We start from the raw sequence: 24,025 nt of genomic DNA, 5'->3' as shown, positions 1-24,025 counted from the left end.
TTTGCTGACCCTTCTCTCTACAGATCGGTGGTTGGTGCACTACAATATGCAACTATCACTCGTCCTGATATAGCATACTCGGTCAACAAGGCATGTCAGTACATGCAAACACCTCTAGACTCCCATTGGAAAGCAGTGAAACGTATCCTCCATTATCTCAGTGGAACGATCCAACATGGTTTGACAATCAATCCCTCAACTCACTTTCACCTCTCTGCCTACTGTGACTCTGACTAGGGATCTGACTTAGATGATCTTCGCTCCACCAGTGGCTTTTGTATCTTCTTTGGTGCCAACCTCATCACCTGGTCTTCCAAAAAGCAGCATGTTGTAAGTCGTTCTAGCACGGAGGCAGAGTACTGTTGCCTTGCTGCTACAATTGCTGAGCTCACATGGCTTCGATCTCTGCTGTCTGAACTTCAAATACCTCTTCCTCGACCACCCACTGTTTACTGTGACAACCAGTCAGCTGTGATGCTCACAGCTAATCCGATCTTCCACTCACGGACAAAGCACTTTGTACTAGATCTTCACTTTGTAAGAGAACAAGTCCTCACTAAGCTCATAACAGTGCACCATATTCCAGCCATTCGACAAATAGCTGATGGCTTTACAAAGGCAGTCTCTCATGCCAAATTTGTCGACTTTCAATCCAAGCTTCGTGTCCTGCGATTCCAGCCCACTACGCTTGAGGGGGGATGAAAGCCCAGTAGCTTAAGGCCCATATAATGTAACAAACTCTAACTAACTTTAGGTCACAAGACTTGTATATATATATAAGACACTTACGGTGTAAATACGATTCAGTTACTAATAATACAATGAGAGATTTATTTCGTGCTTGTCTTTTCTCTCTTTCTCTGATGTCACTTGATGCTAACATACAAGAAGACATACTAACGTTCGATTTAAGTTTTGGGCTTGATGGACGTTAAACAAATGAATTTTTGACCCGTGTGGTGCAACTTGAACTACTTTTTATGAAGTTGGAGTAACTATAAATTTATTTTTCAAAATGGTATAAATTGTAAGAAATTATTGGGTTTTTTTAGGTAATTGAGTTTTTTAAAAAAGAAATTAATCCATAGACACAAAACAAATTATATGTATGTTTACTTTTTTTTAATATTAATTTTATTAAGTCGTTTGATTCCTAAGCGACTTAGTATAATTTTATTTAACTATATCACTCAAGTCTTATATGAAGACTAGAACGTATCCTATAGTCCTAACCAGCCGCTATTAACGTTAGGATTTATTTTGTTACATTAACGAAGTCATGGAATAAGCTAAAACCTTCTTAATATGTTCAACGTGCAATTTTCAAACGCCTAGCACTTCATAGATTGTAGTTAATTTAAATTTGGATTGTTTCTTTTTAAGGTGGTCCTCTCAAGAAAGGTCCACTGATCCACCAAGCAATTACGAGCTAAAAACTTTTCACTCAGAAACAGTTATTTTACTGATATGTTGCGAATAAGAATTTAATATTACTTTTTTTAGGTGAAGCAAGATTAGGCCAGCTTTGTTTGGTCCTCTCATGTGTACTTGGTTGAGAATTTGGTTCAGTAAGGGTTACGGTACTTGGGCTTTTACCCAGTTGAGCTTTTAGCATTCAGGTGGATAGGCATCTTACAAAAACAAAAAAAAAGGTAAAAAATGGAGGGAGAGAGATTAGATATGTTTACAAAGAGAATGGAAGGATAATAACTAAAAGGGAAATGTATCTATTATGTAACAATTCAAAGGCGGACCCAAGGGAGGGGCTAGGGTTGGCCACCGCCCCTCTCTGGTTTTTAGATTTTTTATTTAATATATATATATATATATATATATATATATATATATATATATATATAATTTTCATCATCTTCATCAGCTCTACTGCCCCTGTCCTCCGTCGTCCCAATTCCTCAACTTTAAGCCTTTAACTGATTGTAGACTGGAAGTACATCCGTGAAGCACGATCTGCACTGGCAGTTGTTGGAAAATTGTACTAAAATCTTATGTTGGGCTATAAAATTGTAATGGGCTTCTTATTGTGGGCTGTTTCTTTTATAGAATTAATTATTAGTCCACTACTCCTTGGTTTTAATCTACCTTTATTTAAAATTTCAGAACAACAATCTTTGTATTTTTTTATTCACTCTTTTTATGTGTACCAATTCTGCTCTCTCTTTTTTTTTTAAAAAAGCGAAACCTACTCTTTAATCTTCACCGCTAGATCCTACGTTAGTGGTGCATCCGCTGCAGGGCATTGTGCACATCGTCTTCTTCTTGACTTGTAAGGCAGTTTTTTTTTTTTTTTTCTCTTTCTCTAACATGAATTTCTTAAATTTGAATTTGATAATAGCGATTTCAACAGGGCATTAGTAGACAAAAATTCCTTTTCTCGTTGCTGTGTTCAATCTTTTATGTAGTGGGCTACTGGCAAGCCGGCAACTAGTGGTAAGGTTAAAAAAAAAATTATCCAAATTTTTTATTATTTAATTTATATCTCTTTGTTACTATGTTTTTATAATTTATGCTTTGTTTTAAAAAAAAATATTTGAAGAGATGAATTTTAGGAAAATTTATCATTCTATTATAGTTCAAATTATGTATATGTGCACTTCCCACAAATTGTAAGGCTTTAGAAAAATATAGATTTCAATACCTACAACTAATTTAAACGTTTTAAATATTAAAATAATATAGGTGATTATTATGGGGAAGAGATAGAATAATTTATGCTATTTGTAGGTGATTATTATGGGGAAGAATGCTACAATTGATACTTAATTTAAGAGAAAGAATGTTGAGTTTTCGTCCTCATCTACTCCTAATGCTGGATTATCAAATATTGAGACTCCTCCTTCAAAGTCTCCGAGAATTGAAAATAAAAGAGGTAGTTAAAGAAGTTGATCTTGCTTTGTTGAAAGAGATCCTGCACTACGTCTTCCAATATGGAAATATCATATCAATCAACAAGATAAAATTCGTCGTGCTTATCTTAAACGTGGTCCATATCAATGCAAGCTTCAAAATTATCCTTTTTCTGGGCCAGAGAAGAATCAACGTCGTTTTTGCTCATCTGGGTTTGATTTGTTTCCATCTTGGCTAGAGTATTCTCCAACAAAAGATGCTGCATTTTGTTTGCCTTGTAATTTATTTAATAAACCAAGTGGCAATGGACGTTTTGACTTAGTACATTTATTGTTGAGGGTTTCAAAAATTGGAAAAAGGTCAATGATGGAGAAAATTGTGCCTTTTTACGTCATGTTGGAAAAAATGTTATCTCGGTGCATAAAAATGCTATGAGATCATGTAGTGATCCTATGAACCAATCTCTCATATTGAGACATTGGTTGAAAGGCTTACTTTTGAACAAATTGGAGCTAATCGTTTAAGGACCAAATAACATGATGAAAGCTTCTTTTTCTACACAAACAAACAGACGTGGGGTCCACAATTTTTTATTTTCTCTTTTCTCAACTCATTTTCTCTCTCTTCTTTTATGTTTGTGTAGGACCAAATAGTGTTTTTCATGTAACATTATACATGTATAACTATTAGCACTAAATTATATATATATTTATTGTATTATTTTATGTTATTTAAATCTCTTTGGGCTGTGAATAATTGATGTCGTAGGTAAATGGGCCTAAAAGGAATTAAAATGGCCCAAGTAAAAAAAAGAAGGTAAAAAAAGAAGAGAAGTAATTGGCTTGTTTTCTTACATATTTTATTTTATTTTTACTTTCAGCTCGGGTAAAAGAATACAGAAGGCACGTGGATCAAATTGAGGGAACAATTCAGAACCATTAGATAGGTCAGAAGATGGACGGCTAAAAAAAGAAAGGAGATTTATGTTTTAGTTAATTTTTGTGGGTTGTAAAACATATATCAGATATTTAGATCCAGATTTTCAATGTTCGTTACTGTTTTGTTTTTAGAAGACTCTGAGTGTTGAGAGATTGTTGTTGAAAGTTGAATGTGCCTTTCTTTTCTTCTTGAACTCGAAGTGCAGTGACGAAGCATCTTCGCCGAAAGGAAGAATCAAGGGTGAATGCAAGTGAAGGTTAAAGATCCTAGCTCTAGTTTAGGAAACGATACTTTGGTTTGTACGATTTACTCTGATTTTAATTCTGAATGCATGTTTTCTTTTTCTTTAATATCTAATTCGTTGTTTCTGAAAATGGGTTTCTAATTCTTTTCTTTTTCTGGGTTTGTCAAAATGATTGGGTGAAATTTTTGATGTGCATTGTTATTGTTTCTGTTATCTCATTCGTTTGATACTTTCATCTTTTTAACTCAAGAAATCCATGGGAATGGGACTTGAGTATTTCAACAAAAAGAAATTGGAAAATAGATTTTTGTTAAGTGTTAAATGAACCATTTTGATTAGGAATAATCGAAGGTGTTTTCTGATATAAATTTCTATAAATATTCAAGAAGCTTTGGGAAAAGTTCTTCTTGAACCTTATTGTTGAATTTGGAAAGCTTCAGCTAAACTTGTCGTAGTAACTCAGAAACTGAGATAAAGATGCTATAGCAATGTACGATTTTGCAGGAATGCAAATATTTTCTGTTACCCATGATTTAAGATATACTTAGAAGCCTTAATCTTGATACATCATTTCTTTACTTTTAGCTCAGTTTTTAATAATTGATAAATACTATAAAAGAATTAATTGAGTTTCAATTCAAGAATCCTTAATTCAGAAAAATAAAAAGAAAAATAATTCAACCTGTTCCCTGAGAACGATAACTCTTTCTTGTGAAAATTACTACCAACAAAATGGCGTCATTGTCGGGGAACGGTGTTTGATTTTATTTTCTTTTTGTGATTCTGTTTTAGAATTCTTAAATTTTTTTCTTTTCTTTTCTTTTTCTTTTTCACATATTTTTCTTGTTATCTGCTAACTCCAATTTCAAGTTCTTGATAGATTCTTGCAGAATTCAATTCTGATTACAGTAACCAGTAACCAGCAACCAGCAGTATTACACACATTTGTTGCTGAATTCTTGAAGATGGCAGAATCTAACAATGAATCTGTTAATGGAGAAAACAACAATGGCAATGGGAATGGCAACCATGCTCTAGTTATGGTGGATGAAGAGCTTCCCATTGCTGAATATGCTATTCCATCACTTGATGGAGTGATTCCTGGCATAGTCCAGCCAGGAGTGGAAGGGAATTTTGATCTCAAACCAGGAATGATACAGCTGCTGCAATCCACGACTCAATATCATGGGTTACCCAAGGAAGACCCCCACAAGCACATCACAAAATTCATGAAAATCTCCGATACTTTTGTTGTTCATGGAGTATCCACAGACGCTATGAGGATGAGGCTATTTCCTTTTTCTCTAGCTGGGGCAGCAGAAGAGTGGATCGAAGATTTTCCTACACAGTCGATCACCACGTGGAAAGAGCTTGGGGAAGCCTTCCTTATGCGATTTTTCCCACCCACAAAGGTGTGTGATTTGAGGGATGACATCACAGGGTTTAGACAGTATGTTGATGAGTCAATCCATGAGAGCTGGATTAGGTTCAAGGGGTTGATAAAAAGGTGTCCTACACATGGTCTTCCTAAGTGGGCCACCATTCAAATTTTCTATAGAGGATTGAGTCACCAAGGCAAAACTCATTTGGATGCTACTGCCAATGGAATGTTTTTGTTGCAAAGGTATCCAGAGGCTTTTGAGACATTTGAGAGATTAAGCCAAAACAGTTGCCAATGGCCTGAATAGAGAGATGAAGCTCCAAAGAAGGCAACTGGACTTTATGAGGTGAGTGAAATCACTTCCATGGCAGCTGAGATGGCAGCACTGCATAACACTGTCAAGGTTTTAGTTAAGCAAATGGCTGAAACCAAACAGCAACCACCTGCCCAAGTAGCTGCAGCCACACAAATCTGCTCACTTTGCTATGGTGCCCATCTGTTTGAAGAGTGCCCAAGCAACCCCTCTTCAGCCTTCTATATTGGTGACTACAACAGAAACTACAATAATAGAGGGAATTATAACCAAGGCAGATGGCAGCAACAAGGTGGAAATTTTGGCCAGAATCAGGGCCAAAATTACCATCAAAATGTTGGAAATAGAAATCAGAATCAGTCCTTCCAAGGAAGGCAGCAACCTTATCAGCCAAAAGTTCCTTTTCCACCTGGTTTTAACTCACAAAATCCTCAAGATCAACAAAGGCAATCTAATGCAGAAACTCAGCCTCTTCTAAATAACTAGTGGTCAAATCGAATGTTGCGAAATCATGAGACCATGCTTCAAAGTCATTGAGCAATTTTAAAGAGCTTAGAGACACAAATGGGGCAGATTGCATCTTCCCTTAGCAATAGACCAGTGGGGACTCTTCCTAGTGATACTGAAGCACCAAGGAGAGATGGGAAGGAGTTTTGTAAAGCTCTCCATTTGAGAAATAGAAGAGAGGTTGAACAACCAGAGCATGTTATTAGACCTTCTACCTTGAGGAAGTTGGCAGAAAAAAATGTGCAACCAATTGAAGAGGAAGAGCCTACTGTAATTGAAGTGCAAGATTCAGAAAACATCAAAGAGCAAGGTGATTCTAGCAAAACAGAAAAATCAGCACCTAAATCAAAGGAGTCAGCCAAATCTATGCAGAAAAATGAAGGCATTCAACCAATATCAAGGGCAAGGCAAGTTCCATTTCCACAAAGGCTCCAAAAACAAAATCAGAAGCAGCACTTCAAGGGGTTCTTAGACATCCTCAAGCAACTCCAGATCAACATTCCATTTGTGGAGGCCCTTCAACACATGCCAAGCTACATCAAATTCATGAAGGACATCCTATCAAGGAAGAGGAGAATAGAGGAGTTTGAGACACTGGCACTTACCAAAGAATGCAGCAACATCGTCTCTACAAAAGTACCTCCTAAAATGGAGGATCCAGGTTCTTTTACTATTTCATATGTTCTTGGAGATAGGTATATTGATAGAGCTTTATGTGATTTAGGCTCTAGCATTAATTTGATGCCTGCTTCTATTTTTAAGCAACTAGGAATAAAATCTTCCCCCACCATATTAACTCTCCAACTAGCTGATAGCTCTATTGTATACCCTGAAGGAAAAGTGGAAAATATTTTGGTAAAGGTGGACAAATTTATTTTTCCAGCTGACTTCATAATCCTTGATTGTGAAATGGATGAAAACATTCCTATTATAGTAGGAAGACCATTTTTAGCTCCAGGGGGTGCAATGATAGATGTTAAAAAAGGGGAGTTAACAATGAGGATAAATCATGACACTATGACCTTTAGTGTTTTTAAAGCCATGAAATATGTGGATGATGATGTTGATGATTGTTCTGCTATAACTGTCATTGATCACTTGGTTGCTACCCATGTTCAAGAAAAATTTTAATTAATGAATCTGCATGTGAATCTACCATTTTAGAAATTAATGAGAATACTGCATCTGATCATGATCATGCATGTGCATTAACATCTTATCCTACTAAGTTCTTTGGTGATAAACATTTTGAGTCCCTTGGACTTAATGAAAGAATCGTTAAACCTCTTAAACCATCCATTATGGAACCACTTGAAGTGGAGTTGAAAGAACTCCCAACCCACCTTAAACATGCTTTTCTAGGAACAGATAGCACCCTCCCAATAATTGTTGCATCTGCCCTCAAAAGCAATGAGGAAAATCAGCAGCTAAATGTGCTTAAAAATCATAAGAGAGCCATTGGTTGGACCATGACTAATATTAGAGGCATTAGTCATTCTTTCTGTATGCACAGGATAAGGCTAATTGCTGAAAATAACAATTCTATTGAGCCTCAAAGAAAGCTCAATCTAACCATAAAAGAAGTGGTCAAAAAAAAATAATCAAATGGTTGGATACAGGACAAATTGTTCTAAATTTGAAGATAAGAATCAAATTATTTCCAATCAAGTTTAGATGGATGAACCATTACTGGAGTACACATGTGAATAAAGAGAAGATTTTCATTTCTTTATTAGATGTTGGATGAAACACAAACACAAAAAGTGTAGTTGATTAGTTAGTTAGTGTACTTGTGGCTGTTGTAGCTTAGGTTAGTTTAGTGTGTGTAACTGTTGATATGTTTAGTTTTAAATTTTTGAGTAGTTTTCAACTTGTTGTAGTATAGATGCTACGTAGGAATCCTATTAATTTTTTTTACTATCATATGTTAGTGCTGTCTTCTTAAAATCAATGGAAAATTTGTTCTATGAAATAAAAAGAAAGAGTTGATTGAGGAGTTAAAGTGGATCTGTTGTGCTGAGTGAGCATTATGAGAGAGTGCAAATCACTAAGTTTGGAGTAAGTGTGAGCTACCTATGCTAAGCACAATTCAATTTCTTGGCCCATTAAGTTGCACGTACCTTGATAAAAAAAATTGTGTGCACTAAGTGTTTACTTTTGCAAAAGGAGTATAAAAAGAGAGGGGAGTGTCTTGGATCCAAGTTTTTCATGGCTCTGTTTGGTCCATTTTAATTCTATGACCCAATGTTGTAAATTTAGAGATATATTGAATTGGGTAGAAATTAAAATGTCGAAAGTGTTATAAAAAAAATTTAACCCAAGAAAATAAGGTTAGGAGATTGTGTCGTTGGCTTTTCCAAATTAGATTGGGCCCAATAAAAATCAATTAAAAATCAAATTTGCATAAGGCTAAATGGGTCATATGTTTGTTTATTATTTTTAGTTATAGGCCTAGTTGTTTCTAGCCTATTTTATACTTTAACCCCCTGATTTTTATTTATTTTATTTATTTTTTCTGACAACGCTCAGATTCATCTTTTCTAATCCTCTATTTCCTCTTTGTTTCAATTCATTTTGCCACTTCAGCGTCACCTAATTGGCACAAATACAAACATGGTAATTCATAGTGAAGTAACAACTCTTACATAGTTGTTTCAGACGGTGGTCTGCACCCAATAAATGCTTTTAAGCTGCTCTCTAGTACACTACTATTAGGGAAAGCACCGTTTGATGTGACCACTCTCTGCTCTAATCTCATTTCAATTACACCCAAGGAAAGTGACATTTCTTTTCTTCTCTCTCCATAATCACCAGATATTTTTTTCTCTACTTTACCAAACCCTCGTCACCACCCATATCTCTCTTTCTTCAAGTTCAGCCGAGAATACCCATTATTTTTTAGTAGCTCTTCACTGCCTTGCTTGTTGTCGATTTAGCTGCATAGGGTTTGGATTTTGAGTTGGATTCCATTTTCGTTCAAGCTCAAGCGAGAACTTTTGGGTTTCATTACATACTGGTCTCGGTTTGTTTCTCTCAAATTCTCCTCACCACTGTGCGAACTCAGGTATGTTCAAATTAAAAACAAAAACTTAACTCGATTTTGCTTCTAATTTTATTATTTTGACCCTGTTACCATTATTCCCTTTTGTTAAACAAGCCCTCATTATGATCGTTTGAGCTCTAAATTTTTATTTATTTATTTATTTTTATTTTTTGATTCAAACGTAATTTTTTAGTTAATTTTTTTCTTTTCTGAATTGTAATAATTTTTTATTGTTTGGGTTTGATTTCATGTGAGGAATTTTAATTTTAATTTTTATATTTTTATTTTTATTTATTTTCTTTTCTTTTCCTTTCACTTAAACCACTTTTGCATTTTTTCTTTGAGCTATATCGTATTTTTCTTTTCCTTGTGCTGTATACTCTCAACTTTATCTTAGCTTTACCTGACATGTTGTGAGAAATAAAAACAACAATATTGCCAAGAAATGTAGGTACTCCCTCATTTTGCAATTTTGCATGTGCCTGTGAAATGTTTCATCTCAAACTATATATTTTTTAGCTTACATGAGTGGTATGTCTAATTTTTTGAATATGATATTTTTGTTAAATTACTGTCATTTATAGGTGTTTGTTCCTCGGTTGATGATTATAAAAATTCTAAGTTGTAAATTGCTTCTTATATTCTGTAATTTTTTATACTAAAATTTGTGGAAAATAATTTATTTGCTTTATTTTATTTATTTTATTGCTGATTCCTTTTGATATTTCTGAGTTGCCTTTATTTATTAACAGACCCATTTTCTTTTGATTTGCTCACTGATTCATATTTCAGTACAACATGCAGCTCAATCTCTTGTTGGTACCCAGGTTCTTAATTTTATTTTTTTATTTTTTTCAATTTATTTTTTTTATATATATTTATGTTCTGCTGTGAGGACCCAGCTTGATTTTAAGTTTGGGGTGATTATATGTTGTTACCAACAATTTGCTGATTATTTGCTGATTGAGCTTAAAAATGATAAAAATTTAAAGATTTTGAATGCTTGATTAGCTGAGTGGTAACCTGGAAATAATTTATAACCTGATGTGTTTAACATTATCACTACTTAAGTATAATCAGATTTGATTAAATTAATTCCTAATCAATTAGGGATCTAACTTAGTTGATCAGTATTTATATAAGCTTAAAATCAATTTACATGCCATAAAAAAATTTTGTGATCCCTAATTTGCTGATTCACTGATAAACCACTGGATTAACAACCCATGTGAGGTATTTGAACCTAAACACTTTATTCCTTTATGAGTGGTTATTGTGTATTGGTGTTTTGAATACTGCACTCTGTTTGGATGACTAATATGCTATTTCTGTGTGATTAGGGCATTATTTCTGAATGTGTAGCCTAGAGCCAAAAGTCTCACACTTTAATTATATCCCTTGGTCCCCATATTTGAGCTTGAAACCTTTCTTTTCTGATCATGTACCCTGAAATTATAAGCCAAATTCCATGTCCACCCTATATGGCTAGCTTAGTGTTTGGCTAATTCTCATTAGCTCAGAAATACAGTAAGCTAAATAAGGCAAAGGGAAGTCAGTTGTTTAAAAAAAAATGAAAGAAAAAAGAAAAGAAAAGAGGATCAGGAGGTAAAAAAAAAAGGAACAAGTGATGTTATAAAGAAGAGTTCTCTCTTTAAAAAAAAAAAAAAAAAGATCTCTCAGCTTGCTGAAGTAAAAGAAAAGAGGCAAAAGTAAAAATTGTGAAGGTGATCAATAAAAAAAGAGAAGGGAGTTGTACAAAAGGGAGGAGAGAGTCAGTAGTTCCGTTTGTCTTGTTTAGGCAAAAATCAGAAAAAAGTAATGAAGATTAATTAGACACTAAGGGTTAGCTTAATTAGCCAAGTGAGCAGAAAAACAAAGATCCTAGCCCTGCCTCATTACAAGCCTTAAACACCCTTTGATGGAGGTAGCATATTGGACTTCAAGTTTCTAAATGATGGTGTAGGTTGGAAGCATTCATGCATGAGGATAATGAGTGAACTTCCTTATAAAAAAAAGAGTGTAAGTGATTGAATATGTCTGGAAAGGAATTCAGTGGAATGTCAATTGAATCAGTTTAAGTTAAGGGTTGCAACTGTTTGAATGTGCATGAATTTTTGATTGAATGCTTCTATGATTGTTGATTGACTGGAGTTGGATGATTAATTTGATGTAGGAATTGGTTAACATTAAGCCTGAGCTAACAGACTATTTTCTGAGTGAATGTTTGTCTGATTGCTTGAGGGCAAGCAATTGCTTAAGTTTCGGGTATTTTGTTACCACTAAATTATATATATATTTATTGTATTATTTTATGTTATTTAAATCTCTTTGGGCTATGAATAATTGATGTTTCAGGTAAATAGGCCTAAAAGGAATTGAAATGGCCCAAGTAAAAAAAAGAAGGTAAAAAAGAAGAGAAGTAATTGGCTTGTTTTCTTACACGTTTTATTTTATTTTTACTTTCAGCTTAGGTAAAAGAATACAGAAGGCACGTGGATCAAATTGAGGGAACAATTCAGAACCATTGGACAGGTCAGGAGATGGACGGCTACAAAAAGAAAGGAGATTTCTGCTTTTGTTAATTTTTGTGGGTTGTAAAACATAGATCATATTTTAAGATCCAGATTTTCAATGTTCGTTACTGTTTTGTTTTTAGAAGACTCTGAGTGTTGAGAGATTGTTGTTGAAAGTTGAATGTGCCTTTCTTTTCTTCTTGAACTCGAAGTGCAGTGACGAAGCATCTTCGCCGGAAAAAAGAATCAAGGGTGCATGCAAGTGAAGGTTAAAGATCCTAGCTCTAGTTTAGGAAACGATACTTTGGTTTGTACGATTTACTCTGATTTTAATTCTGAATGCATGTTTTCTTTTTCTTTAATATCTGATTTGTTGTTTCTGAAAATGGGTTTCTAATTCTTTTCTTTTTCTGGGTTTGTCAAAATAATTGGGTGAAATTTTTGATGTGCATTGTTATTGTTTCTGTTATCTAATTCGTTTGATACTTTCATCTTTTTAACTCAAGAAATTCATGGGAATGAGACTTGAGTATTTCAACAACAAAAAATTGGAAAATGAATTTTTGTTAAGTGTTAAATGAACCCTTTTGATTAGAAATAATCAAAGTTGTTTTCTAATATAAATTTCTATAAAGATTCAATAAGCTTTGGAAAAAGTTCTTCTTGAATCTTATTGTTGAATTTGGAAAGCTCCAGCTAAACTTGCTGTAGTAACTCAGAAATTGAGATAAAGATGCTATAACAATGTACGATTTTGCAAGAATGCAAATATTTTCTGTTACCCATGATTTGAGATATACTCAGAAGCCTTAATCTTGATAAATCATTTCTTTACTTTTAGCTCAGTTTTTAATAATTGATAAATACTATAAAAAAATTAATTGAGTTTCAATTCAAGAATCCTTAATTCAAAAAAAAAATATAATAATAATTCAACATGTTCTCTGGTAACGATAACTCTTTCTTGTGAAAATTACTACTAACAATAACCCTAAGTAAAAAGGTGGAAAATGAATTGGGTAGGCACGTGGAACATTACCCAATTATATAAAAGTTTAAGAATGCTTCAACCGTTGGGCCAGCTTTGTTTCTTTGGAACAGTGCATTAGGGGTCTATACACGTGGACTAGTACAATCTTAGAAGAAGATAAAATAGAAAGAGATATAGTGTACCAAAAAAAAAAAGCGAGAGAGAAACTCCGCAGATTAGGTACCCTATTGTATGGAACTTTAAATATATCATTAAAAAAAAAAACTAAATTGACAGACATGCAATTACTCTATAATAGTAAAGAAAAGTCTATTAAAGACATAAACTTTATTATAAGGAATGGAAGAAGCTTACAATAGCGTCCACGGCATTTGGGTGCGCCAAACTATGGTAAGTTCCGCAGCCTTATGGGTCTTCGACATACAAATTTTTTGAATATTAGTATTTCAGCCCACCAACTTTTTTATTAAAAAAACCTTTCAGGTGACCAAGATAATTTCCGTTTTATTAAAAATATATTTATCCCCACAAGAAAACAATGAAATCAACACTCTATATATTACTAAAAGTAAGCCTTCAGCGCCAAACTAAAGCATTTCGAAAATGTAATAGAAAAAGGCATCATGCAAGAGAAGGAGCTCGAGAATGTTTGTAGGGCAAGCGACTAGAATTGAGCAACTAAATTAGTTGGTATTAAGATTCTGCCTTTATGAATTATGTCTGTGCTTGGATTTTACATTTATTGACAATTTGGGTTTGTATCCAGGTGGAGAAATTGAAAGGAGAGAAAGAACTGAACTCAATTACTGTGTATGGTCAGCGTGAAGAGTATAACTCAATAAAACATGAAGACAGGGTTAGTATATACTTTAACCCGAGGGATGGAATCAACTGTGGAGGGCTTAATATATATGCCACTAACAGTTTTGACAATTTTTTGAGGTCATGTTTCAATATTTTTAATAATCTCGAATTCGGGTGTGGGTAGATTCCCTTTGACTAATTTTGAAAGATGAATTAATCGAAATGTTGTGTTCCAATTACCACCTTATAGTGTAATTAAAAAAAAAAAACTTTTAGATATCTATCTATATTTTAACCTTTACACCAGAACTTGGGTCCTTGCCATAAATAGTAAACAATAAAGAAGTATTGGGAAGGTGGAAAGCCCAGATACAGGCCCATTACAACAGAGATATTTTATATAATAATTGGCAAAGACATAGCTTCATGAGATTCTAGAATTGATGGTGAGGGGCCGTAGGGACTGGGCTCATGTTCTTGGTGACACTGATTTGATTAGTGATACCTCGATGAGCAAGAATCTATGCTGTTCTTCAAAGATGATGATACCCATGAGGGTGCTTAACACCTACCTACCAACGCACTCAACTCCTTTGCAAAAAAGGAACACCTGAGGATAATAGATTGCAATTCCTATAAACCTCTATTTTTTGGGGAAGCTGTCCTTGAGGACACTTTTTTTATTTACAATATATGTCACCCATTTGTGTCACCCTAACAAGCGTCAAATATTCCAATAATGGTCTCTGTCTGTGTCTCTCCACAAGCATGACTCATGAGTGAGTCTCACGCAGAAGTCCCACTCACTTAGAAAAGCATAGATACAAAATTCTCAAACATCACCCTTTCTATTATGAACAGTAGTAAATTTAACTCCTATGCTGGTATAAAACATGTCATTCTCAGAAAAGATTAGAAAGAATGAAATTCTTAAACCCCCGATACAATTCAAAGAACCGAAATGCCATTTAAAATAAAATAATCACAACCGTGTTTGACTGTCAAACATAATCAAAACAATTCACTTTCTTGCTTAATAATGCGAAGAATCGAAGATCAATAATCCATAATTAGCCCATCATGCTATGTAACAATACATTAGTAACATAAGTTCACATCAACGAAGTGTTCCAGCATTTACTTTCACTTTATCCCAACTAGTTACGGATGCACAATAAAACAGAGAAAAGCATAATGCATAATTCATACAGAACAAGACAGAACCAAAATCGGGACTTGTACTAGGAGAATAAAGTTTAAAATAGACTCTTTAACTTACTATCCTTCCTAGGCTTCTCACGCAAGCCATTGATAGTGGAGGCTTCCAATTACACCAACACCAAAAGTATTCTTTTTTTATTTTTTCAGAAATGCACTTTTAACTCTTCCCATGTCAGAATTCGTGCAAAGCACAAATTAAAACACAAACAGAGAAAGATCAACAACACACCAAAAAAAAGAAAGAACTTTTGTAGTATAAACATAAAGAGAGAGTACCCTGAAATTAAACGGTTACAGCTTGGCTTTGCACTCCCCACAAACCATGGTTCTCGTGTGTCTTTGTCCAAAGGTAAGGTGCACGCAAAGCATTTATTGCCTGGTAGTGTTTTATTAACCAAGTGAACCAAACCTAAGAAAGAAATACAGAATATTAGAGCATGTTAATTATTTAAGATCCAACAGGCACTAATACAGTTGATAGCATTCTTTATAAACATGAAGAGATCACAAATTAAGATAGCCACATCAGAATTAGAATTCATGTCCTAACTTATCAAACTAAATGACAATGTTAATTAAAAAACAATATATAACACAAACGTCAAGAAAGTTTTTCAGCTGATACTAGCACACAGTTAACAAAATATGCATCTAAATTATCAGCCAGCGGCCCTACAGTTGCACGATGAATCCAATATCACATAAAGAAATTAGACGTGGATTTTAGTTTGAGAAGTTTAAAAAGTAGCCTTTTGATGCAAAAAAAAAAGACTCCAGCTTTGACTCAATTAAAGGTGTTTATAAAACCATTATTTTAGCACTTTTTTGTTTTTTATAAATGAAAAAATTGGTAGTTTCTTGAAATTATTTTCTTGTGGTTAACAATATTAAAATCAATACCTCATTGGATTATTTCATCGAACAACACGAGGACATCACAAAATATGTTCCCCATCGGAAGCCACACCCCACAATCGCAAAAAAACAAAACCAAATCAAATAGAGTTATCGACTTAGAAGATAAAAACTGGAAATGAAGTAAAAATGTGAAAGTGTAAGAGCGGAAGAGAGGGAAAGCTTTACATTCCAGAAACAAGCTCTAAGCATTACTGTTGAGATATATAGTTTCACATTAATTATGTGGGCAACTAATGTGACCTCCATAAGGTCTTGACACTTTCACCCTTTGAGCTAGGTTTTAGGGTGGAAGGTTCGTTTTCAAGTGGAATTAACACAAACCAAACTAATTTTGGAGTGGTGTATCCCAGGTTCTTTATACTTACTAACCACGTGATAGCAAATCATGAAGAAAATTTCATCATTCACCCATTACAGACAAAAAAAAAAACAAGAGTAACACAATCACAAACTAAACTAAACGCTGAAATACCTCGCTTCGGGAAGCACCAAAGGGTGATTTAGGGGAAGGGACTCACCTCATTCCTTGAAACATAGTGAGCAATTGCCAGTGGCGGGGACTTGAAAATCTTAGGCTTTCCGACTAACAGAGACTGTGAACGGTGAAAGTGAAAAGTGAACGTGAAGAATGAAAAGTGATTTAGGTTTTCAGCCGGCGTTTGTTACAAGAGAAATTATTTTTTAACTGAACCACGATCTCCTGACGCGAAAATGAGTTTTACGAGAATATTATTAAAAAGTGGTTTGGTAGATTAACATATTTTTGGGAATATTACGTTAATTTTGTTGATATTGTATTTAGTTGTTTTAAATTTTTCCTTGTCATAGAAATCTTAAAATATCACCTTCTGGATGCTATTTCTGGATGATTTTTTCAGAGGGAATGATTCATTTACAAACTTTTTTGAATTTTTTTTACAAATTACATTATCTTCTCTCTGGAGAACATAGTGGAACGAGTGTTCTCCCGGAAGAACAGAGTGTAGTTTGTAAGAGTTTGTAAACAAAAAAATTTATAAATATAACCTGCCTCTTTTTTAAGAAAATTTACACACAAAAAAAAATCCCGCGAAAATCAGATTCCCGAAAAAAATTTAAAAATTTTGTATCAAACAATGCATTTTTACTCAACCAAAAAATCCCGAAAAAACAAAAAAAAAAACAGCTACCAAACGGGCCTCAGAGTTAATGTCAAGAAGGAAAAGTGATTTAGGTTTTTAGAGTGAAAAGGCGGTAATAATATTGAATTAAAATCGACTTGGAAAAGGAAATTAATGGAGGGATAAAACAAAACTTGTTAAGTGTTTAAATATAAATTCGTTCAGAACAATATAACTTCTGCAATGGTTAAGATGAGTTTGGACTTTGGAGAATATAGCGGTATATTGAATTAGGATTTTTAAAGATTTTTTTTTTAGATAAAAATTTTTATAGATTTTAAGAGATTATATAGAATTGGAGGAATTTTAAAAAACAAATTAAAAGATTTTTTTTTACAATCAAAATTTCATAAAATTGGATTTTAAAATATTTTAATAGAATTTATAAAATTTGAAATGACAATATGAATTTATAAAATTTTAAAAAATATATGAATTTTTAACAAATATTTAAAATTATAAGAGTCAATATAAATATAACAAAGAAAAGCAATGATATTAATAAAAAAAGTAAAACCTAATATAATTTTCTCAATAAGTAAAATATAATATAATTCTTAATAAATATTCAAAATTACTAAACAACAGTTCACCACAAATCTAAAGTTATACTAGTCCTCCACGCTTAGCATTTTCTCGCTCCTACTTTTGGGTTTGACCAATTGGTTGAAAATTAATATTCTACATTTGGTATCAAAGCTCTACATATATGATTATAAGACCCAATTTTTTTTATTTATTAAAATATTCTAAATTTGAATATAGAACCTAAAGTTCAAGATAAAATTTTGTTAGGAATTTTTCGCAATTGATCTTGGAAACTTTGGGGTTTATGTTCTACGCGATGAGAGTTTTCTAACAGTATATTGTACGCATGTTTTCAATGAGTATTCTAAGAAAAATTTGAATCTAAATTTATGGGTTTTATTATATGAAAGTTAAGAAAAATTCTCTAATTATTTTTAATTGACACATTGAAACCTTAAATTGCTTTAGGAATATTGAAAATTAAGTTTTTAGTTGTCTATTGGCACAAAAATTATTTGAAATCATTTTCTATATCGAAGGAATTTCGTTCCTGAATGCATTGTTACGAAATATAGGGTTCATATTATGAAAGTTTCAATCTTTCTTTAAATTGATACTGTTTCATTGATTTAAAACAAAAATTGGTTTGAAAGTTTTAATTCTCTTTTGTTTTCCCACTGTTTTATGTTATTTTGATACAAAAATCACACCTTTTTTTTTTTGATAACACAAAAATCACACTTTTGTGCTAAGAAAAATCACGACTCATAACTTAAAAAATTATTTTTTAAACTTCCAAAAGCTCTCAAAAATCGCTAAAAAATATGTTTTTTTTTATATGCATTATACTAGAATCTTGTTGGTTTGTTGTTTCTAGGTTGTTTTGTGATGAAAATCGCTCAAAAATCTGTTATTTTTTAGCTTTGACGAAGCTCTCATGGCGAACCCTGTTTCGAACGGGTCAAGAAGACAATGCAATAAAGAAAACTCAAGAAATCCTAGCAATTAGGGTGAGATTGTGAAAAAGGCATCCTATTTATGTTTTTCTCTAAAAAGTCACGAAACTCACACCAATAGAAAATTTATTAAAATCATCAGAATTTTGAATACTACAAGATTGTTTTTCCTTTGTTTAAAATCCTGATTGAATACCAACGGATTTGGATGGACTTTAAAATAATATTTTAAAATCCTAATTGAATACCAAGTGACTTTTTTTCAATCCTTTAACAATCCTAATTGAATACCAATGGATTTTTTTTGCCCAAAAATGATCCATCAAATCCTTTTAAATCTCATTCTAATACAACCCCCTTGAGTGAACAAGGTTGGAGTCTTTAGTTATGTTATTTTATAACATTTCAGATTTAAAATTTTTATTCATAATATTAATATAAATATATTATTTATAAAAGGAAAAAATATTTCTGCTTTTATTGTAAGAAAATTTTTCTATCATTCTCGCATAAAAATGAGTACATCCCATTGTAAAGAAAAGAGAGACAAAAGATTAATGGAACTCACTTACTTTTATGTGAGTGTGGTGGAACTCACTGACTTTTATGTGAGTGTGGTGGAACTCACTGACTTTTATGTGAGTGTGGTAGAGAATTTTTTCTGCAGCAAAAGCAGAAACATTAAACCCTTTATAAAATAATAATTAGAAGTTATTTCTTTAAGCATTTTTAAATATATTCATGAGCTCAAGTCCAAATAACAGTATTAGGCCTCTGCGTTTGCTTTCTCTATGCCCTACCAACAAGAGTCGTTATCTGAATGCGAATTATAGGTCATACCCAATAGTATTACTCTCATGCACAACTTAAACAAGTATTTTGATTGTAATAATGCAAAAAGAGAAATATCCCCCCCCCCCCCCTTAATTCAAAAGGGAAACATATTACCAAAATAATATCGTGAGATGCACATAGGAGTGTACGTGTTTAAGTCGTGCAAGTGATACTGACTTGTGCAAAAGCCAAAGGCACCTGGCACGTGTCGCATCAAAGAAGATATTTTTTATATTTCAATTGTCTCAACTTCACAATGTCAAACACCACGATACTTACTTTATTTATATCACTATTTGCAATTTATTCAATCTTAAAAATGGTATATATTACGATATTCCTCTTCTGGAGAATCCACAACTATAAATCGATAGACAAAGATATATAAGGACATTCTTTGTCTGGTTTATTCATGGAGCAAGGGCTAAGATGCAACCCCCAATACATATATACCCATAAGGTTTCTAATAGGAAATAATCTCTAGTTACTTAGTTACATGCATTTACATTACCATGATAAGTTATATATATAAGTGTGCATGCTTGCATAAAGGAATTTTGGGGAAGTTAATGAGGTAATAAGATTAAAATATCAAGAGATTCCTTATAACTAGTTAAAAAATTCAAAAAAAATATTACCTTTTAGATAAACTTAGTGGAAAATATATCTCATTAATTATAACCAACTAATTAATAATCAACAATCACATAACGTCATAAAACCACCTTTAAACAAATGGAAAAATATTTATCCTTTTAAAGGATATAATTTTGTGTCATTTTAGATCTTAACCGTTGATTTTCGTCAATCAACAACTATAATTTATTGGGACAAACTTATTAATTAATTAGTAATTCGCTATAAATTATAATTGTTGATTGACGAAAATCAACTGTTAGAATTTAAAATGACACAAAGTTATATCCTTTAAAAAAACAAATGTTTTTCCCTTAAAGAAAATATAAATCGTCGTGGAATATTATGTTTTGCAACGGTTAAATATAATCGTCGTGTAATACCTTTGTTCCAAGGCGATTTGTCAAAACCACTGTTGGATATCGTCGCTGAATCTCATATAAGCCGGCATTTAACTTAATCGACGTGGTAACTGCCATAGAATATGATAAGACGACGATTTTAGCATAACTATCGTGAAACGTCCATCGCATAATACAACTTTTCTTGTAGTGATGATTTATGGATGGTTATAAATGAAGAGTGCCCCAAGCATGATCACATCCCAAAGCTCGTGTTCGATTATATTCTTAATGTGGAACGTTTATCTGAGTTTTCATATGAGAACTTTGAGGATAAATACACAAATGATGAACTGTTGAAAGATTACACTTTGGAACTGCTTGTGGATCTAATAAACATCAAGCAACACCAGTAGAAGAAGAAATTTCTATTACATATAATATATTACTTATGACGAATTTGTTTGGTCGATGATTGTCAAATCATTATGTGACATATTTGAGGATTTTAGGTTATAAAAATGGACAAATCATGGATTTATATGCCGCGAAATTCAATTCAATATCTACATGGCTTAGATAAGTTCCTAGATTTTGCATTTAATAAAGGGTCTATCAATGGCGCAATCAAGTGTCCATGCCCTAAAAACAGTTTCAATAAATGGGGAACAAGAGGTACTGTGTGTGATCACTAGATTTGCAAGCAATTTTCAAAAAAATTATGAAGTTTGGATATGGCATAGTGAAACTTATGAAACGGTGAAGTTAAGCGCCACTCAAGTAATAGAAGAGTCTGTAAAGAAATAATGACTAAATAACAACACAAAGAGGGGGTGAATTATGTTTTCAACTTTTTCGCTAATAACAAAGAATATCAAAAATATCTTTTTCAAGAAAGAATGCAAGAGAGATTTAAACTATTGACAAAAATTCCCAAACCCTATAAACAAATTCAAATCGTCAAGAACACTGAATCAAAGAGAGTTATATGCAGCGAAAATAAAAAGGTAAAGGAAGAGAAGATAACACTAGGATTTATCCTAGTTCACTCTCTAACACTTGAGAGCTACATCCAGATTGCCATCGATCATTCCACTATCATCAAGCTTCCAATCGGTGTTTAAAGAAAACGTTTTACAAGAGGAATTTTACAAGACCATGATCGACCCCTTGATCACTCTTACCCTAAACCCTAGGATCACTTCACTTATACCAGAAACCAATTCAAAATTAGAATTTTACAAGACTGTGACCAACACCTTGATCACTCTTAACATAAACCCTAAGATCACTCCAATTGAATACAAACCAATCACTCAATCACTTAATCTGTATTAAAACCTGTAGAGTACCTCCCTCCGTCTAGAATTATACAAAAACTCATAAGAAGAAGATTAACGAGCATTCTCTCTATAGAAATCTAATTTAAGCATAATTCTTGATCTTAGGTAATTCTGACTCTAAAGCATGTAATAATACTCTCTCTTATGTTTCAGAACCTTAAAGCATGATTATATAATAACCCAAGTCGGTTTAGAAAAGATATAAAAAGATTTGATTCAGATTTAAAAAACAATTACGTGATTCCCAACAAATATTTGGATATGTGTGTCTCTGTACTCAGATATTCTGGGTTTTGATATCCGGATATGCCATATCGAATAACATATCTGGATATACAATATCCATATCCAGATATTTGATGATAGAAACCCAAAACTAATCCGAATTTGATCCAAATTATTTCTAATTGATTCTTTCTCACTTCTCACACATGAATGCATGTTTCTAGCATCAACATAATAGTGTTCCACGTGTGTGAGACTTGTATGTATGAGTTTATGCCTTTAAATGAAATCTAGAGAGATATAGCTCAATAAACTCAACTTCAAACAACCTAAGACTCAAAAAGTACATGACACATAATACAAATTTAAGTCTTCAATTATCTTCTAGTATCTTCATGATTTGAGTCTTCTAGGTCATTTCTCCACTTGATACTTTGACTTTGGTGTTAACTTTGCACATTTGAATTAATTCTTCACTTTTGCATGTTGCCTTGATCTTCTAGTGCCATTGGGGACTTGTTGCATTGCCTTCTAACTTATGCATCCATGTTGAGCTTGTTGGTGCTTTGTAATCATCAAAACTTCAAATATATAAGCTTGGAAACCTATAGTTCAACAGAGTCATTGGAAAATGGAAACATGGTACTAGACATGATAAATGAAGCATTTTGGGTCAACAAACAACATGCATATGAACTCACCACTTTACCTGAATCGTTGGTGTCCATACATGTAACACCCCGTATATATCCGGTATGTGTTATCATTACATCGTATTAAGCTACGCTTAATTAAAAATGCGGAATATTCTTTTTCTATTCAATTATGACGTCATTATCAATTACCAAGTTAATTACTTAATCAATTTCATAAAATATCGCCTGAATGTAGATTGCAATAAGACATCTACCGAAATACTTCAGAAAAACATATAAAGTGAGTATCTAAGTCACGGCATTACATCACGTAATCCGGACAACATCCTGATACATTAATACAACTCTAATAAAAGCAATACATAACAAGTCTACGTGGCATGGACAATCCTCATGCTCACCAAATCAACAGCGTCTCAACAAGATAATCATGATCATAGAATGAAGCTCAAAGCATAAAACAACATGCATATCCATCATCCAACAAGTCAGCAATATCATCAATATCTAACTCAGCTCCGGCCTCCTGCCGCCTGAGGTCTCAACATTACCTGACCCTGAAATAAGCATTCCCCAAACGTGGGGTGAGATCTCTAAACCAGAAATCTCAGTAAGAAAAGGGGTCCTCAAGGATCTTCCACCCCAAGCTCACTTACATGTGCAATATAAGTTCTAAAAGCATTTTATCAATATAAGTTCTCAAAACTATGTAGTGCAACAGATATTTATGCCATGTGTGTTTAAACTATTCTACTGGCCAGAGAAATACAGGAATACGTCTATCACTCACATGTAATACAAGGAACACCGCTTGCACCTCACCCACAGCCTCACCATATTGTATGTACTACATAATCAGGCTTACCGTATAGGTGGAACACCACATGCATATCATAAAGGCACTAGCATATAACAACTCAACAACATTTCCAAAACAGCAAAAGCATGTAACACAGCATGAATATAACCATACCCCCAAGGGACATGGTGGAACCACAACATGGCTAAACCGAGGACACGAAAGCTTACCTTGCAAGCTCACTATCAAATGCCAAGAGTCCTCACAGCTCAAGTCCAACACACAGTAGATCACAATCTGATTCAGGACCAGCAAGTGTATCAACATACATAACTCAAAAGCTTAACATAAAGACTACGTTCTCCTTAAACGATTTACGTCTTAAGGCTTCCAACAAAGCCACAAGCCCTTAATCACATGATTCTGACTTAGTTCATTAATTACATAAGTTCAACTTCATCAATCTAGGATCCACAAACCCCCAATAGCCTACTGTCCTCACAGCACAGCTACTGTTCTTCGAAATCCCAGAATATCCGGATATTCCTCGGGACCATATCCGGATATTCAATATCCGGATATCCAGATCCCCATATCCGGATATCACATATCCGGATAACATATCTGGATATCCAATATCCGGATATTCCACGGGCAGATATCCAGATATTTCACGACAGAATGCAGAAACTGCATTTCGTGAAGATATCCTTCAAAGGTTGGGTTTTTACCGATTTTAAACACTTAAACATGTATTTCTAGGTGTGTTTGACATTACCTAACATTAAGTTATCATCTTTTAGCCTT

At 33.3% G+C, this 24,025-nt stretch overlaps 1 protein-coding gene across 1 annotated transcript; it reads left to right on the top strand.

Moving 5' to 3' along the window:
* Positions 1–6,306: 6,306 nt before the first annotated feature.
* LOC133294164 (uncharacterized) lies at positions 6,307–7,380 on the top strand. The gene has a single exon (XM_061492812.1). The coding sequence runs from the start codon at positions 6,307–6,309 to the stop codon at positions 7,378–7,380; it is 1,074 nt and encodes a 357-aa protein (XP_061348796.1).
* Positions 7,381–24,025: the final 16,645 nt, after the last annotated feature.

Source organism: Gastrolobium bilobum, unplaced genomic scaffold (genome assembly GCF_033153095.1).
Source record: "Gastrolobium bilobum isolate Gb01-03AN ecotype WA unplaced genomic scaffold, APGP_CSIRO_Gbil_v1 utg50999, whole genome shotgun sequence".
Taxonomy (NCBI): Eukaryota; Viridiplantae; Streptophyta; class Magnoliopsida; order Fabales; family Fabaceae; genus Gastrolobium; species Gastrolobium bilobum.
Note: the sequence above shows the minus strand (reverse complement) of the source record. Positions and strands in the feature narration are given on the sequence as shown.